Genomic DNA, 19,270 nt, shown 5'->3' with positions numbered 1-19,270 from the left:
CCCTCTGAAATGGCCGAGCAAGCCACTCAGTTTAAGGGCAATAAATGCTGGCCTAGTCAGTGATGCCTACATCCTACAAAACAAATTTAAAGAAAACTATAGAAGGTTTGATTTGCCATGTTACTAATTTAATCAACAGTGGACAAGATTTTCTGCTTCCTTCAACCTGACTTGATTTTAAATTGTTGTCTAATGTAGTCTGTCCAAACAAATAGTCTTTGGCCCTTCCAATCCCACCAATGATCTAAGTTTTGAAGGATACTGTTGTGGCTCTGCTTTCTTCAAGTAGAAAATGTGGTTAGAAGCATAATCATGTTTGATTTCTCTGAACAGAAGGGGGAAAAAAAAGTTAAGCAAAGCTTTGTGGACTGCCCGACATTATTTTTTCTAGAAATTAGAGCAGCTACTAGGTAGCATTTGCTAATGCTGAGAAAATGACCTGAATACAGGAATCAAACATAGTTTTGTATCATGGTAGCATAAAGTTTAGTTACTTGTGAAGCATTGCTCTTAAACTGTACATTGCAACTTTTCATTAAAAAAAAAACTTTTCAGTTTAAAGCTTGTTGCATAAATCTGTTCTTGATTCATTTTTGTATTTTTTTTTGCCGTGTAGTAATATAGGTGTTGCACGTTGATTTTTCTCATTGGTAGCCTTTCTGACTGTTGGCCATGAATCAGAATGGCTTTGTAAGTGTGACATTAGCAATATGCCCTTGGGCAAATGATTTGTCTAAATGTGAAGCAGTGTAAAACTGCAGCTAACAACTCCCAAATCTTTTTCTTTTTTTTCTTTGCATGTTGAAACTTTAACATTGTACTACTTGTAAGAAAACTTATAATCTTGCATTGTAGATTTTTTGCTTTGCTGATAACTATATTTAATATTTTCAGTTGCTCCTTTCACAACTCATTTTCTATCAATTCTTTTTAGTTGCAAGGATGGGAAGGAGACTGTAGTTCCCATTGTAATCTTGGTGCAGGTTGTTTGCTGAAGGAAACCAACATGATTATGCTTGTAACTGCATTTTCTAATGTGTCAAGGAATCGGCCAGGAATGTCCTACCTGTTTTGAGTAGATTTTCTCCCTGCAGTCTAACTGAAGCACGAACCATTTTTCCTAGGATTGAGCATTGGGTTAAAAAAAAAATGTATATGTAACGGGATGCAATTTTAATTTTTCCTTTTTTGAGCTGAATTGTACAACTGAGCTGGTAAAATTCAACATCAGCGCAGATGTGAGAATATTTTACATTTTTCTTTTTAAAGAAGCCATAATCACAAATGGCTTCTTGGCCACTTCAGTGAAACGAAAGTGAAAAATTTCAAAAATAAATTTTTGTCTTTGGAAAATGTTAGCTTCAGCATGATGGAAGTTACTACTTTGTCACAATAAAGCATTTATATCTGCAGGACCAAGAAGGGAAGCCAAAGAAAGCCAATATCCACAATAATAACGATGGAACCTACAGAGTTTCTTACATACCAGATAAGACTGGACGTTATACCATCGTAATCAAATATGGAGGTGATGAGATCCCAACATCTCCTTACCGAATCCGTGCTGCAGCTACTGGTGATGCCAGCAAGTGTACAATGTCAGGTAACTGACAGACTTGTTGTCAAGACTCTCTCTTTTTTTTTATATAAGACTGCAGAAATGTTTTTTGTCAAAATATACTAACAATTGCCTTGTGTGATTTTGAAGGGATGAGATCTGAACTTCTAGGAGACTGTTTGATTCTTGCGGTCGTGGGGTGAAGGATTGCACCTGATACCCCAAATAATGGTGGCAGAAACATTGGTTACTGGAGATCTGATTGAGCCCTCATTGCATATGATTGATTAAATAGTGGCAATTCACTTCAGTGTGAGAAGCCAGCAATATCGCAGCAAAACAAGGAACAAAAGCATTTATATTTCTGATCAATGCATTTTGGTAACTTGTTCGACTGTCCTGCTGTAAAGAAATTTTACATTATACAGTCTACTCCTTTTACTGCCCTCGACAATTCAAATTGTCCAATCCTTTAAATGAAGCAAATTGGGGAATTTATTCCTTAATTTAAAAACTGGAATTCCATGACTTTGAGGAGTAGATGTTATTGAATCAAAGTAACTAGATTAAATTGTGAGCTGTAAATTGCATAGAAATGCTTTAATCCTTTTTTTTTTTTATAAAAAGGTTCTGGTCTTGGACCCACTGTTCAATTGGGAGAAGAACTGGGGATGAAGGTAGATGCAAAAGCTGCAGGCAAGGGCAAAGTCACCTGCACAATCTGCACTCCTGATGGGAGTGAAGTCGAGGCAGATGTTGTTGAAAATGATGATGGAACTTATAACATCTTTTATACAGCACCTGAAAAAGGAACCTATATTGTTTATGTCCGCTTTGGAGGAGTAGATGTTGCTAACAGTCCATTCCATGTAGTGGTGAGCCTCCTCCTATTTGTCTTATTTTATTAATTGTGGGCAATGAATCGTATGAAACATCTGTACTGTTCGGAGAGTTTGTCCAAAACTGCAATTACTGAATTGTACAAAGGGGTCAGTTCCTTTTCACACCTGTCACTTTTCAGTCCCAATTTACTCGTAGCCAAGTTTGAAACCTGCAGATTTGTTATACCAACATTTTTTTTTTTTGCCTTTGATCTTAACCGATAATTGACTCCTAACTTCCACTTGAGCTGCAGCACACCAAGTAATTTTAAAACCACTTAAATCTATTGCACAACTTCAAGCTAAATGTAAATGGGGAATCTTTGAAAAGTTGAAAACATTTCTGTAACTATTCGTGTCCACTTTGACCTCCTTGCTCTCAACTCTCACTGGAAGCTGACTAAACATGCTGCATCTTTCAGCTTCTTTCCAAAAAAAAAGCAGCTCCATGGTAGTCAACTCCCTAACTAGCCTGCTAAACAATTTAGTGTTCTGATTTATCGCTTGAATCTAACCAACCCAAATGTTCAATTCAATATTGCATACTCTTGAAGAAAAATGCATGTTATTTGAGAGCATAATGTCTTTTTAAAACCTGCAATCCTTAGCTGTCTTGGTACAATGGTGCACACTCTTGCTTACTGTGAACATGTTTGTAACTTATAAGTAACATAAATGAGATGCACACACCAATTCCTAGTTTTTGAATATGCGCAACAAACCTATTTGAAAATGTTAAGTAATTTTGAAGTCCACCATTCCAAACTTGTTTGCCAATTGCATCCAAATTGAATAGTACATTTACTGAAGGTTCTAATGCATCTAGACTCTTGTTGCTGTTTTTGTATTTAACTAGTTATATTGATCAAAAAAATATTGTCAGTTAGCGTTCATTTTGCACAACACAAATGCAGGACCTCTGACCCTGAAGCCACTGTGGAAAAACTTTAGAAGTTGAGTTTTTTTTTTCTCTCCATGCCAAGCACCATCCCTGTCCTTGCTGTCACATGCCCTGCCATTAAGCCCTCTTTATTGCACCTTGTTTAAATGGCTACCCTAAGAATTTTGGGAAAACTTTTCAAAATGCCTCCAATCTTTGAACCTTTTCAATGTTCTGGGATGAGTACCACCTGGGATTTACTTCTTCCTCTTTACTTCTGACAGCTTAAGTGTTCAAATTGAAACTGTTAATCTCCAGTAATGGTTCTTCCAGATCTACCTGAGATACTTGTACTTCTACAGTCTCTCATTCCTCAAACTGAAGCAAAATAATCCGTAACTGTTCTTTTGACACTGACTTACACTATGACCTTCCTTATTTCGAAGTGGTACTAGCTTTTTGCTGCTATAAAAGCCTTCACTATTTCTTAGTCAAATCTTTTTTCCAGACTCTTGGCATGTTCAACTTATTCTGGTTTCTTCTGCATTATAATTGACCTATTAGAATTTTTCTTTAGTTCTAACCACAAAATATCCATGGAATCCCAGCCTTTGCACTCGCCCGTGTCCTCCTGCCCTATATTTACTTTATTGAACTTGTATTTAAATATTTAGCACTACTGATCTTGTTCAATTTCTTGCGTTAATCAATTGAGCTGCTTTTTGAGTTCAGTATCTCTGACCATTCCTGCAGACTTTGTTTTCACACCCTTTGATCTGGGTTTTGTAAACTTCTTACCCATTTTCTGTATTGATCCTGATTTTTTCATAATAGCATTTTATAAGAATAACAGTTGGGGTTCATATTAAATAGAAAGTAATTTCTATTTCATGGTACTTAAATATTTTCAAGTTTGTGCCATCTGTAATAAAAACTTAATCCTGTAGGTGCTGAATGTGACCTAGTAAATTGGCTGTTCTCTGTTAGTATAATGGTAGAAAGATTAGAGGGGAGTTGAGATTTTTTTCATGGAGGCTGGTCAGGGTCTGAAACTTGCTGCTTAAAAGGGTGTTGGAGGCAGAAATCCTTGCAAATTTTTTTAAAACATGCTAGTGCATTTTGAAGTGCTTCTTCAACCTACAGGGCCACAGACCACCAACAGGAATGTGGAATTTGACTGGATAGTTCCTTTTTGGCCCACAGACGCCATGGACCATATGACCACTTCCTGTGCCATATTTTTATGATTCTATGAATGCAAGGTGATTTTTAGTTGAGAGAGATTTCAGAAATTTCTATGACTAGGACTTGCAGCTACATAGTGACAGTTGACCAACTAGGCAAGATTCGTGGTAAATATTAACGAGCATGACCAAAAAAAGTGACTAGTTTGTACACAAGATATTTAATATTTAGTAATGCATGGGAGGTATGTATGGGTTGGAAGATTGTTTTATAACCTGAATGTGTGAAGTGATGTGGAAGTAAAATGTGCTGCTTTATAGGAATTCTACTATACAGCAAATAGCAATTTAATACAAATAGTTGGCGTTTGCATTTGGGTACTGAAACATTCATAAAACCTGACTTAATTTGGTTACCAAGTAATTTAAGGTATTTTCTTTACCTATTGAATGAAGAGAAGAATTTGACTTGCTGTAACTTATAGGCTAAATGGCTAGATTGAATACTGTTTAACTGAAATTGTTCAAAAGTGCTTTGGAAAAAAAAACTAACTTGCTATTTACCATTCACTAGGCCACAGATGAAGTTCCAGTAGTCCCACAGCAGCTGGTACAACAACAGCAGCAGCAATCTCTAAATGCATATCCCCCTGGCTTCCAACCCTGGGTACAGATTTTAATACATTGAACTTTCTATTCCTCTCCTGTTTTCTTCCAAATCTAGTGTTCACAGCTTGCTGGGATCTGCCATCTGGATGCTTGATTTCTTTCTATCCAATTTTAGCTACTGTGAATTCTACTTTTCATTAGCTGATGGATGATAAACATACTTTATTTTGAACAGGTGAATGCAGTGTTTGCAGTTTATTACCATTTAACAGGGACTTTAAGTTTGGTTACCCAAGATACTTCATCTACACATTTGTACATTGCAGTTACAGTCCCTACTGCCTGTAACAGGCTGGTTGGTGCAATGTGATTTGCCCCTTGTACACATTGGGCAGTTTCAAGTTGTGATACCACATCAGTTAGAGATCATTAAATTTACACAAATTGCACCAATGAGGTGCAACCTTGAGTAAAACACCTGTTTCTACCTGAAATACAAAGATCACTTAAGCTGTAAGTGGCAACTTTATTAATGACTAATGGAAAATAGTTTGCACCTTTTTGGCTGATTTTTTTTTTTTTTTGGTTAGCTTTAGTGGGGATTGTTTTAAATTTCCACTTTCCCTCATTGCATTTCATACACATTTGTCAGCTGAATATTGATTGAGTGGGATGAAATGGGCCAGAGAATTCTCATTACTTGCATGAATTGAACAAATCAATAACACTTTTTGTCAAGTATTTCTAAAATATAACATGCAGCCTGACTGAGTTGATGTTGGAAAGTGAATATACCCCAAGAATGAGGTAACATAGTCGTTCATGGTTTAGCAGCTGAAATAAATGGCAACTGGGCTTCTTGTAAATGAGTGTCAGCCTTTGGGATTATTGCCAGCTGCCTTCTGCCAGTGCTGGTTATTTTAGTCTAGGACTCTAGAATGGAAAATGACTGACTGATCAGACGTTTGAAACTAAGATTCTAAATTAAACTTGTAATCTGAAATATTACAAGCATTGTGATTTGAGTATTTGATTTTATTGTACAAATTACAAATATTTTAACTATGTATAGGGATTGTTTTGAGCTGGTATAAATTTACTAGAAGTTTTCTATTTTTATTCCATTTGTTAATAGTATACCTTCTACATAATTGCCCTCAACCTAAATGGGATAAATCAAGTAACCTGTTAATAACACATGTTGAAATTTGTCACAGTTGCTTAATTACTGAAATAGCCCACAAATAAGTATAATTTAACTACATATCAATTAGCTATAAATTTATTTAAAGTTTAAACCTGCAAGCTACACTCTGCTTGCTGAAGCTCAACCTGTTCATTGTCATGAATAAAATATAAATCTGAAATGTTACCATTTCAGCTGCTACTCTCCACTCTATTCCACCTTTTTTAATCTCAAAAGCTTTATGCCTCCCTTTGACACTTTCATTTGGAAATTTGGTGCTTGTATTGGGATATTTTAAAGTGGAAGGCTTTTTTTTTTTTTCATTTGTGTTGAACATAATTCAATTTGCTTAGTTAAAATTCTAAATTTGATTTGAATATAAGAATTTGATTTTGACCTTCAGTTTACTGTATTAAGAATCCAAAACTGAATTGTTTTTCAAGTTAGCCAAATTATTGCAATGTAGTTTAACAAAATCCCTCCACTTGACTGGACACATAGGCACATAATTGCTTGCTAATTGAGATTGCACTTTGATCCTTTTGCTGCTTTACTGTTCTTTCCAGGCATTAGTCAACAGGAACCTTTTTGTTCTAAATGGATTGACATCTTCAGCTCATGTTGATTTTTCTGTCTTGTATTTATATTGCACACCATAGTTGAGAATATTGTTTTTTAAAGCTGGTAATTAACTTTATAAAAAAAAAACTCCTTGTTGCAGCTAACATAGTCCAGTTGAAGCTGAGTCTGTAGAGGAGTGAAGGCAGCCCTGCTCATGGACTAATGTTTGGAGGCCATTTTCTGGCTCTTGGTGCTTCAGATTTGGTTGTAATTCAAACAGCTACTGAGAATTCTGTTGTAGATTCGCTGGCATTGTGAATGCCAATCATCGATTCCTGGGAATCAGTCAATTCAGTTATACCATTTATATTTAATATGTTAGCACCAAGTTGGATCAGTCACAAGCCATCTGCAGTACTTACTCAGTCAGAAAGTCTGGCTCTTTGCCAGCAATTTTTTGTAATCTCCTGCAATAGTTTTGCATTTATTTACAGCAAGTTTGAGTTAAATGACCACTTGGGTTGAAAGGCTCATGGAAGATGCAGTTTTCAGTTTGGCTACCAAGGCTACTTGGCACTTGACAAAGTCAAAGTAATGCAACAGTGTTCTGTATCCCATAATGGGTATTTCAGTTTGAATTTACTTCCAGCTACCAACCACACAAGATCTACCTTCTTTTCCACAAACTGAAATAAAATGGCATTTTTTTTTTTCTCCAAGACTAAGTAGACTGCATAATTTTTTTTTCTTGGTCACAATTTTTGTGACCCACTTTGACTTTGTAATGTCCTTTTTTTAAAATGATTTTTCACCCTGTTCCCAAGGTTCTTGACGGGGCCTACACGCCAGTTGATGGAATGGATGGTGTGGGCTTGAAACCTTTTGATATTGTTATTCCTTTTGCACTCAGGACAGGGGAAATCACAGGTAAGAGTTGCTATATATAATGTGAAATAGGGCCTCTACCAAGGCTCAAATGTTTTTTTTGGTGCAACAGTATTTGGTTAAGACTTTTTAAGTATTTTTTTTATTTCTTGGACAGTTAGAAATACACATTGTTGCTGTTCATGGCTGAGATGATTTCTTCTCTTCCCCCTCCCCCTTCCTTTACAATAAACATCAATTTATATTTCCATCCAGTACAACCATTGCCTGTGCATAATTGAGGACTCATCAATATCTTTTACAATATTCAAGTAGAACTAGATCTTTAAGCTTTGAAGAGTTGAGATCATTGATCCTTCAGGCACTCTCTTGACAAACTTCAGTTTACCATTCTTCCCTATTTTCACTCTGTCGGTCACTACTTTCTAGGCCTGTTAAATTCGAGTAATGCAGAAATCCAATTTGCAGAACAATTTAGTTGTGTAGGACTGGCTTCTGTAATTTAGCTTTGACAGTAAGGTGTCTGATCTTGAAGTTAAATAGATTCCTGTCATTTTATTGGTTCTGCAATGTTATAGGAACATGACTGGCCACTTAGCCCCTCAAATACTGTGCTATTCACTGAGATCACAGCTGATTTTGCACCCGAAATCCGTATCCCTTATACTTTTGGTTAATCAGTTTATCTACCTCTGATTTGGATTTAACAATTGATCTAGCATCAATGGCTGTTTGCAGAAGAGTTCAGACTTCTTCTGCTCTTTGTATGTAGAAGTATTTCCTAATTTTGCTCCTGAAAGGTCTGTCTGGTTTTTTTTAAGACTATGCCCCCTAGTCCTGGATTCTCTAATCAATGGGAATAGTTTCTATCTACTCTCTGTTCCCCTTAATCTTCACTAGGGTTCAAATTGCCCCTTAACCTTCTAAATTCCAGGGACTGCAACCTTAGTTTGCATAATTTCCTTGTAATTTCCTCCTTGGAGGGAGTGCAGGGTAGATTTTTACCAGAATGATGCTGGACTCCAAGGCAAATGTATCCTTCCTAACATGCAGTACCCAGAACTGCTTAGTGCTCCAGGTTTTGGAGCTAACCAGGGCTTTGTATAGCTGTAGCATAACTTCTACCCCTTTTTGTATTCTAGTTCTCTGGACATAAAAGCCAGCATTCAATTAGCGGTTTTTGATTTTACGTGCCTGTTCAAGGGCATTTTAATCTATGCACCTGTACCTCCACTGTTTCAACCAGTTCACTATTTAGAAAGTACCCTGTTCTATCTTTTTTTTTGGTCCGAAGTAGATGACCTCACCTGTGCCGACATTGAAATCCATTTGCCACAGTTTTGCCCATTTACTAAAGCTGTCAATAACTTTGTAATATTACACTTACATTGATATTGCCTGTAATTTTTTATTATTTCATGGGATGTGGGTGTCGCTGGCAAGGCCAGCATTTGTTGCCCATCCCTAACTACCCTTGACAACTGAGTGGCTTGCTAGGCCATTTCAGGGGGCAGTTAAGAGTCAACCACATTGCTGTGGGTCTGTAGTCTCATGTAGACCAGACCAGGTAATAAAAATCCCTCCAGGACATTTGTGAACCAGATGGGTTTTTACAAGAATCAATAGTTTCATGACACCATTTGAGGCTGGCTTTCAATTCCAGATTTTTTTTAATTAATTGAATTTAAATTCCAGCAGCTGCTATGGTCGGATTTGAACCCATGTCCCTGGGACATTAGCTTGAGCCTCTGGATTACTAGTTCAGTGATATTACCACAATGTCACCGTCTCGCCATAATGCTGCCTATCTTTGTTATTGGCAAACTTGGACATTTTCTATCCCATCATCTGTTATTAAATACAGTAAATACTTGATCCCAAAACTGTTCCTTGCAGGACTCCAGTAGTCACATTCTGCCCTACTATCCCTACTCCTTTCATTCTGTTCAGCTAACTTCCTAACCAAGTCAAATGTACCTTCAATTCCATGAATTTCAATTTTAGCTAAGTTTTTTTTTTTAATGAGGGCTTTTATCAAATGCCTTCTGGAAGTCCATATAAATAAGATTCTTAGCCAGTCCCCTGCCCACTATATTTTAGTCACCTCTTCAAAATATGCCATTTGGATTTGTCAGGTATGGCCATCCAACCCTTTACAAATCCATGCTAGCATTCTGTGATCAGCTGAAAATTTTCACGGTTTTCAGTCACACTATCATTTGTTTACTCTAGGAATTTCCTGGCAACAGATGTTGGACTAACTGGTCTATAAATTCCCTGCTTCACTGCACCCTTTCTCCCCCCCCCCCCCCCCCCCCCCCCACTTTCATAAATAGCAGAATGATTTGCAATTTTCCAATCTAAAGGACAGTTCTTGAATTGAGACCCATTTGGAAAGTTATAGTTACAGCATATGCAATGTTCTCACCTACTTCCTTTTGAAACCTATGTACTGTAGACGGTATGAAAACCATATGCCTGCAGCCAGCCTTATTCCTGTAATGTGCAAATACAAGAATGAAAAGAGAAACCTTTTTGTAAGTTTTGGTGTAGCCTAATTTCTGTAAAGTTGAGAACTTTCAAACAGCCTGTAGTGAGGAATAAGTAATATTTTGGTAGCTTCTTCACCGATGCGAAATGCTATTACCTCTACTTGACCAAAATGTAGAACCAAGTGTTGAGGTTGTAGGACTAGTACTTCAGCTTTAAGTAACTACAGATACTGTCCTTGTAGCATTTTTAGCAGGAATGAAAAGGGGATCTATGGTGAAAGTACTTGTCTGACTGTAATGTGGCTGCAGGATGGCAAAGGTCACTAGCTTCTAACTGAGTTTTGGCCCACTTGAAATGAATCTCAAACCAAAAGAACGGCAATAGAAAGTGGCATTTGAATCAAAGTAAAAGGCACAGAACTGATGTGTGTAAATTGTGCATGACCATCTTTTATTACCAGCCCTGTTATTACCTAAACTATGTCTTCAAAGTGATGCTTTTTGGAAGCAATAAATGACTTTTTTTTTTCCATGTTGCATTTTTGAACTATTTTCATTTTTATACTTGCAATTTGTTTAAACTGCATCTTACAATTGAGTAGTTACCTTTTATTTAACTAGTTCTATATAATATAGGTGAAGTTCACATGCCTTCAAAGAAAACAGCTAAGCCAGAAATCATTGATAATAAGGATGGAACAGTGACTGTCAAATATGCTCCAACTGAGGCTGGACTACATGAGATGCACATCAAATACAATGGCAGTCATATTCCAGGTACTATTTCTAAGTCTGCTCGGAACATGTTTTCGTATGATTCAAATCTTGACCACAGAAGAAATCTTGTGGCTATTTTGACACATGCTCAGAAATAAAGTTGGTGAAATGCTAACTTACACTGGTCTACATAAAACTAATCTCCATTGTAATTTGGGTGTTAGAACCATAGAAAAATTACGGCTCAGAAGAAGGCCATTGTCTGTGTCCGTGCGGGCTGGAAAAAAACTAGCTGCCTATGTCACATGATCTTGTATAATCCATCCCAAAAACGAGCGCTGAGGTTGTGTAAAGGATTTTGCAATGTAGTTGAGTGATAAATGACATGGTGGGGGCTGCACTTCGCTTTTTGCCATTCAGTGCCATAACTTGTTCAAGCAGAAATACTGCATTTAAAATTAGCCAGTTGACTACCAAGCCAAATCAATTTGAATTCAACAAAATGGTATAGGAATGGACAGAATTTATAAGCAGATGAACACTGTTAAATACACTGCATTTATACTATATCTTGCCTGTAGTTTCATCCTTCAACATCTTTTGATGCCTTCTTGAGAGCCAGCTGAATAAAAGGCCAATAGCATAATTTACTCAATTGACAGATGTATCTGAATATTGGCAATTGTTTGTTTTTCTTTCAGAGAGCCCACTACAGTTCTTCGTGAATTATGGAGGCAGTGGACATGTGTCAGCATATGGGCCAGGGCTTGTCCATGGTCTCGTCAACAAACTAGCTACTTTCACTATTGTAACTGAAGATGCTGGAGAAGGTGAGCATCAAACACTTTATTGAAAGTTGTGGAATAAATGTGAATGCTGAATTAAGTTGCCTATGAAACCACTGATGGGTCTGAACTCTTACATTTCTGTGACCAAAGCATGTCAAATTGTGTCCAACTGCCTTGTAATGCATGTAATTTAACCAAATGCAACTAATAACGTAAGGGTCACTAATTTTGTGCTCCAAATTGCATTCTAAAGAAAACCAGCTCCCAGGGCAAGTTTCATGCTGGTGCCAATTTGGAGATGGCAATGTGAACTAATACCTGATTTTGCTTCTCTATTTACAAGTTCTGTCTAGTAATTCCATATTGACAAATTAACGAGTTACTCAGCTACAGTGTTTGTCCTCAAGAACATGGAATACAGGTGCTAAAGCAGATTCACTTCACTTCCTTCTCCAGGATTGATGTATAAGATCAGCTTAAGTATTCTAAATAAGTCATGTATTAACTTTTTTTTTTTTTGGGTTTCCCCCCAACATAGGAGGTCTGGATTTGGCCATTGAGGGACCTTCTAAGGCAGAAATCAGTTGTATAGATAACAAGGATGGTACCTGTACAGTCTCTTACCTCCCAACCTTGCCAGGCGATTACAGTATCCTTGTTAAATACAATGAAAAACATATTCCTGGAAGTCCTTTCACTGCCAAAGTTACAGGTAATAGAAATTTCTATGTACAACGGAATTCAGGCTGAAGATCATTTCAAATGGGGTAAATCAACATAGTTTCTAATCTCCATTTATGAAATGGAGCTGATTTTACATTTTGCAGTTAACCAGTTCTAGTTCAACATGCTAATTGTGTATTGTATTAACTTAAATGTAATTTGTGACTGTTCACAGATCCTGCCAGACGAAGGTCACAAGTTAAGGTTGGTTCAGCAGCTGACATCTCCCTGGACATTAATGAAAGTGACCTTAGCTTGCTAACTGCCAGCATTAAATCTCCATCTGGCCAAGATGAGCCATGTTTGCTGAAGAGACTGCCAAACAACCACATTGGTAAGTGCTTAAAAGTCAAGCCACTAAGAGTAATCAAACATCTAAAAATTACTTGCCTAATTCAATTTTTTTGTTTTGAATTGGATCAGTAAACTGAAATACATCAGTGGCAACTTTAATTTTCAGGGAACATTTATTTATCCAAGTGCAAGAGTGGGAAGATTGGCTCTGAGCATAAGGAGCTATGAAGAGGGGTGTTTTTAGAAAGCACCTTTTTGAAAGAAGGAAATTGAGTTGTGGAGCTTCATAAAGCAAGTTCTCGACTGAGTGTAGGTGGCTGAAAGTACCATTCTAATAGTGCAGTCAATGGGATTGTGGGGAGGGAGATGAAATGCATAAGGAGTGTAGGGTTTGGGGAGGGTTTATAATGCAGGAGAAATTGGGGATCTTTCTGGATTATTCTATTTTAAGTTGACTATATTCTTTAACCACCTAGGTATCTCCTTTATCCCACATGAAGTAGGCCAACATCTTGTCAGCATAAAGAAAAATGGCAAGCATGTGGCAGATAGCCCAATTCCCATTATGGTTGGCCAGTCTGAAATTGGAGATGCTAGCCGAGTTAAGGCCTTTGGACAAGGTTTGAAGGCAGGACGTGCATTTGAAATGTCTGACTTCATTGTGGACACGAGAGATGCAGGTAAGATGATATGCGTTTGCCAAGGCTTGCTTAAGAACACCTGATAATTATCCGGGAAAAATTATAGAATCTTTCAGTAAAGAAATAGACCATTGAGGTCAAGTCTTGACTTTTTTTTTTCCACTTGAGCTTTCAACGTGTCTAATTCCCCCTCTTCCACTTGCTCCCATCATCTTACAAGTGGTCCGTTTGTGTCTGACTTGGCATTAGAGCAGACAAATCCTTAAACGTTTCTGCTCCATGGGGAAAAAATTAGTTCTCTTGAACTGGGAAAATACTGTGTACACACCAGCTAGTGAGTAATAAATGTAGCCTTAAACTTGTAGCAAAATGTTTCCATAAGATTTTATACAAAAACTGATGGGCTGTGAACCTGCCTGCCTGCCAGGACATTCCTGTTGTTGTTCCATTGATTAACATTTTTGTAAAATATACTTTTTTGAGTAGTCGAAAACCAAAGTATCGGAATTATAATTGTCCTTTAAATGCAGCCATGAACTTGTTTCAGGTTATGGTGGGCTTGCACTGTCTATTGAAGGCCCAAGTAAGGTGGACATAAATACAGAAGAGACTGAAGAAGGTACCTGCAAAGTTTTCTACTGTCCAACTGAGCCAGGCACTTATATTGTTTACATCAAGTTTGCTGACGAACATGTACCAGGTATGACAAGCGTGAGATACTAAGTTCATTTCTTTGCTGGAAAGGCACTGATCACGGCCACTTCTTGTGGACAAAATGGATGCATAGCCTTTATTTTTGAAAAGCACTTTTTCTTTGTATTGGAAATGTACTGCAGTAACTTTCCATAGCAATTTGACCAGGGTGCATGTTTATTCCGCTAAAAATCCGGGCCAATTGGCTTATGATGTGCATGTTTATACACCTATACTGAAAATTCATAAAATTAGGTTATTTTGTTTTGGGTGTTGAAATCTTTTAGTTTCTGGATATCTGAAATCGTTCTGTTCAGAGAATTGAACTGAATTCAACCGTGCAGAGTTTGAGCTTTGGATGTGTTGACTAGGTCAGTAGTGCACTAATTGGTAGGTGATGCATGCTCTTGGATTTTCTACTTGAATTCTTAGACATCAAGAGGCACTTTTTTATTTTTGGCCCTCTTTATCTCCGCCCCTCCATTTTCTCCATTTATATTGTATTCCGACCACTGCAAAATGTACTGATACTGCTCCTTTTGGTTCTGAATCGGGTGCAGTACATAGTGGAATCATTATAATTACAGCATTTTGTGAGCTATATAATTTACTAAGCACTTGTCTCAATGACTCTTTGCAGTCTAGTTTGACTTTTCAGCTGTTACGGTGAGCAGCATGTTGAATTCAGACAAAGCATAGTTAATTGCTTTTATACTGTTGAGCAAATTTTGAAAACAATTTAGTTATTTTCAGATGGGGGAGAAAAGCCAATTATTTGAACTGTTCAGTTTATTCTCGTGCAACGACTCTGTGTCACTGTTCTAGTGACTCAATATAATACATTTGATCAGACATTTGTTAATAAGCATGCCTAAAGTTTATAAACTGCATTTTAATTTTGCTGAAATACCTGTGGAATCCTGGCTATATGGATAGAAACTTTTGAAACAAGGAATATTTCAACCTTCGTGATTAAATGAAGTATACATAAATCTCAGTACTTGTGTTTCGAGAACACTTGTATTTGAAGACTGAACTGATTTAGTGTCTAGTTAACTAAACCAATTTGTTCTCTGGCAGTATCAAATTTGAATTTATATTGTACAAAGACTTTCTATTTTTCCCAAGTGCTTTTTAAAAATCAGATTGCAGTTTGCAAGTGTTCACCAAACAAAAGTACGTGTGGTAATGTGAATTTGGAACCAGTTATAAAGGTGGGTCTTGTGTCCTTTTAACTTCATAAACACTTGTAGGGAGTCCATTCACAGTGAAGGTAACTGGCGAAGGACGAATGAGGGAGAGCATCACTCGCAGACGACGGGCTGCATCTGAAGCAACAGTTGGAAGCATCTGTGATCTGAACTTGAAGATTCCTGGTAAGATTGAAAAATGAATTCAAAAGGTTTATTGGAATGTTTAGTGAAAGTATTTGGACTGTAGTGAATTTATGTAATTTGAATTAGCTCAACATTTAAATGTCAAAACTAATGAATCTTTAATGGGACTTAAATTGGTCATTATTTCATTTTAAATGCTGGCTGAACTATAAATACAGTGATGCTGATGGAAACCCTTTTCACCAATTTGTGCAGTGTCTTTGCACAAAGATAAACTTTAAAAGTGCAACGCAGTGGTATTCTAATCCTCCAACGCTAGTTCTATTGACTCAATCCAGCCTATAGTTAATAGGTTAAATGGATAAGTTGCATTTATTTCTGAATGCAGCTCATTGAAATCGCTAAAGGATACAAATGATGTGAAGAATTAGCTCATGTTTACAGTTTTGAGGAATGTGCTGTGGTAAGCATGTCCGTTTCTCCCCCCGTGGTTCTGAATACTATCCAGGCTTTTCCTTTCCACTGATTTCTTGGAAAACAATTTGTCATTTCAGTTTTTTTTTTAAAGAAGAATTTGGCATGATTACAAATGTTTATGTAACTTAAACCATTTCAGCAGATGCATTGTTTGAAAATAGATGGGGGGTTAGTTGTCAATTAACACTATAATTATCAGTCAAATTTGAATATCTTGTCAAATCTGCATAGCTTGAGAACTGCAAAGATGTATTATCACTAGCTATCTGTGCTTCATTAATCCCATTTAATGGCTTTTGTCTTAAATTATTTCAGTTGAAAATTGGGTCTTTCCCAGTTACTAAAACACTGCCAAATGTTTGAGGGGAAGGAGTGGTGGGAGAAACAGTGGGAACAAATAGATCTGTAATGGAAACGTCCAAAGTTGCTGCTGACACCCTGGTTTTGTAAGCTATTTGCCAATTCTAATTTTTGTGTAATTTAAATCACTTATTTACAATGAACAATGTAATGTTCATTATTGCATTCATGTGACACTTGCCTTGATGTTTGTGGGGCCCACATGCAAAATGATACACAACTTCGCCACCCCCTCATTCATAGCACTGCATGTGGGCAGTGTAAATTAACTTTCATCAGCACCATGCAATTTAACTATTCTGGGCTGAAGTCAAATTATCTAGATTCAAATCAAATGAAGTCTGGGTGGGTTAAAGTGGGTGTAATGTTGATTTTAATGTGACATTAAGGTGTATATTAGTGAAGTTGCTTAAAAGTAAATGTATGAAAAAGTAGAAAACTGAAATGCAGATGTCTACCTCAATTTTTCTTCTAGAAAACAACTGTTTCCTGTCTTTCCTTTTTCTTTCCTATTCCTCTCAGTGACTTGGTTCCAACTAACGGTGGCTCGGGAACACCTCTGTTGTACACATTCAGATTTTCAGACAAGTTGCACTTTCTTGTGTGCTGAACGAATGGAGATTCGCCAGATTCGGTTTGAAAAATCCAAGGACCATGCTAGTGTTCAAAATCGATCTATCCCGTCCCTGTTTGGCCTCTTCGGCCAGGAGAAATACAAATTGTTCAGTGCAAGGCCATTAAGGCCGGACGGTGCGTTTCAGCACTGGGCATGTGGATTCTGAGGTCGGCAGAATGTGCTTATTTTAAATTAGCCAGCATGCTTTTTGTCAGTGATAGTTGCATGCGTAAGAATTTCCTTCCCTTGCACAGTTTAGCATATTTCCTAAAGTGTTTAGCAATGTCCTACTTGCAGCTGAATGGTCAACTGGGTTAGTGTTAAGTTGCATATTTGCTCACTGGCTTAAGCATGAAGTACAAACTGGAAATGGTACTGATTTGTCTACTTTGCCCTGTACTAAAGTTGCTCTTTGCATTCTGCCACCTCCTGACTTTGGATTGTACCATATGATATTACAGTAGCTGTGGTAAGAGTTGAGTATACCAAGGGTTGAACTCTAATTTGAGAGTTGGAGAAATAATTTGTAAAAAGCCCTTTTTAAGATGTGATAAATAATTTGCAGCATTTAAATATAGCAGAAAATACTTGTCACCAAGGCAAGTCTCAGTCAAGGTTGTGAGGTGGTCATAGGCCTCACTAACCCTTTCCCCACAGATATATTTGAAGACTGAACTGATTTAGTGTCCTCTGGCAGTGTCAAGTTTGAATTTATGTAGTACAAAGGCTTTCTATTTTTCCAAGTGCTTTTTAAAAATCAGATTGCAGTTTGCAAGTGTTCACCAAACAAAAGTACATGTAATAATGTGAAATTGGAACCAATTGTAGAGGTGGGTCTTGTCTTTTAACTCCATAAACACTTGCAGGGAGTCCATTCACAGTGAAGGTAACTGGCAAAGAACAAAGAACAGTACAGCACAGGAACAGGCCATTCAGCCCTCCAAGCCTGTGCCGATCTTGATGCCTGCCGAAACTAACACCTTCTGCACTTCCGGGGCCCATATCCCTCTATTCCCTTCCTATTCATATATTTGTCAAGATGTCTCTTAAAGGTCGCTATCGTATCTGCTTCCACCACCTCCCCTGGCAGCAAGTTCCAGGCACTTTTTACCCTCTTTTTTTTAAAAAAACTTGCCTCGCACATCCCCTCTAAACTTTGCCCCTCGCACCTTAAACCTATGTCCCCTAGTAACTGACTCTTCCACCCTGGGAAAAAGCTTCTGACTATCCATTCTGTCCATGCCGCTCATAACTTTGTAAACCTCTATCATGTCGCCCCTCCACCTCCGTCGTTCCAGTGAAAACAATCCGAGTTTTTCCAACCTCCTCGTAGCTAATGCCCTCCAGACCAGGCAACATCCTGGTAAACTTCCTCTGTACCCTCTCCAAAGCCTCCACATCCTCCTGGTAGTGTGGCGACCAGAATAGCACGCAATATTCTAAGTGTGGCCTAACTAAGGTTCTGTACAGCTGCAACATGACTTGCCAATTTTTATACTCTGCCCCGACCGATGAAGGCAAGCATGCCGTATGCCTTCTTGACTACCTTATCCACCTGCGTTGCCGCTTTCAGTGACCTGTCTGTGGACCTGTACACCCAGATCTCTCTGCTTGTCAATACTCCTAAGGGTTCTGCCATTTACTGTATACCTCTCACCTGCATTAGATCTTCCAAAATGCATTACCTCACATTTGTCCGGATTAAACTCCATCTGCCATTTCTCCGCCCAAGTCTCCAACCGATCTATATCCTGCTGTATCCTCTGACAATCCTCATCACTATCCGCAACTCCACCAACCTTTGTGTCGTCCGCAAACTTACTAATCAGACCAGCTACGTTTTCCTCCAAATCATTTATATATACTACAAAGAGCAAAGGTCCCAGCACTGATCCCTGCGGAACACCACTAGTCACGTCCCTCCATTCAGAAAAACACCCATCCACTGTTACCCTCTGTCTTCTGTGACTGTGCCAGTTCTGTATCCATCTTGCCAGCTCACCTGATCCATGTGACTTCACCTTTTTGTACCGGTCTGCCATGCGGGATCTTGTCAAAGGCTTTACTGAAGTCCATATAGACAACATCCACCACCCTTCCTTCTTCAATCATCTTCGTCACTTCCTCAAAAAACTCAATCAAATTAGTAAGACACGACCTCCCCTTCACAAAACCATGCTGTCTCTCGCGAAGGACAAATGAGAGAGCATCACTTGCAGACGTGGGATCACAAAATATTGGAGGGGGACAAGAGATACTTTGCTCAAAAACTAGTCACTATTCAACAGAATGTGATATAAAAGCTTGACATCTTGGAGGATAGGGAAAACTGATCAGTCCACTCTCAAAATCCCTCTACTCACAGGTATACATGGTGTAACTTAGATG

The 19,270-nt window shown here is 37.9% G+C and overlaps 1 protein-coding gene across 5 annotated transcripts in view; it reads left to right on the top strand.

Moving 5' to 3' along the window:
• The window catches only part of flnbl (filamin B, like), a 174,769-nt gene that overhangs the window by 130,247 nt on the left and 25,252 nt on the right, over positions 1 to 19,270 (top strand). For 3 of the 5 annotated variants that reach the window (XM_068051654.1, XM_068051652.1, XM_068051653.1), the window contains 11 exons: positions 1,414 to 1,603; positions 2,186 to 2,433; positions 5,078 to 5,170; positions 7,684 to 7,786; positions 10,873 to 11,013; positions 11,655 to 11,783; positions 12,280 to 12,453; positions 12,640 to 12,798; positions 13,235 to 13,438; positions 13,947 to 14,099; positions 15,346 to 15,468. In XM_068051654.1, the coding sequence (XP_067907755.1) occupies positions 1,414 to 1,603; positions 2,186 to 2,433; positions 5,078 to 5,170; positions 7,684 to 7,786; positions 10,873 to 11,013; positions 11,655 to 11,783; positions 12,280 to 12,453; positions 12,640 to 12,798; positions 13,235 to 13,438; positions 13,947 to 14,099; positions 15,346 to 15,468 (1,717 nt within the window). The remainder of the gene's footprint in view (positions 1 to 1,413; positions 1,604 to 2,185; positions 2,434 to 5,077; positions 5,171 to 7,683; positions 7,787 to 10,872; positions 11,014 to 11,654; positions 11,784 to 12,279; positions 12,454 to 12,639; positions 12,799 to 13,234; positions 13,439 to 13,946; positions 14,100 to 15,345; positions 15,469 to 19,270) is intronic. The other 2 variants (XM_068051655.1, XM_068051656.1) reach the window with 1 other exon arrangement.

This window comes from Heterodontus francisci, chromosome 19, assembly GCF_036365525.1.
Source record: "Heterodontus francisci isolate sHetFra1 chromosome 19, sHetFra1.hap1, whole genome shotgun sequence".
Taxonomy (NCBI): domain Eukaryota; kingdom Metazoa; phylum Chordata; class Chondrichthyes; order Heterodontiformes; family Heterodontidae; genus Heterodontus; species Heterodontus francisci.
The sequence above is the reverse complement of the archived record's forward strand: the minus strand, read 5'-3'. Positions and strand labels throughout refer to the sequence as shown.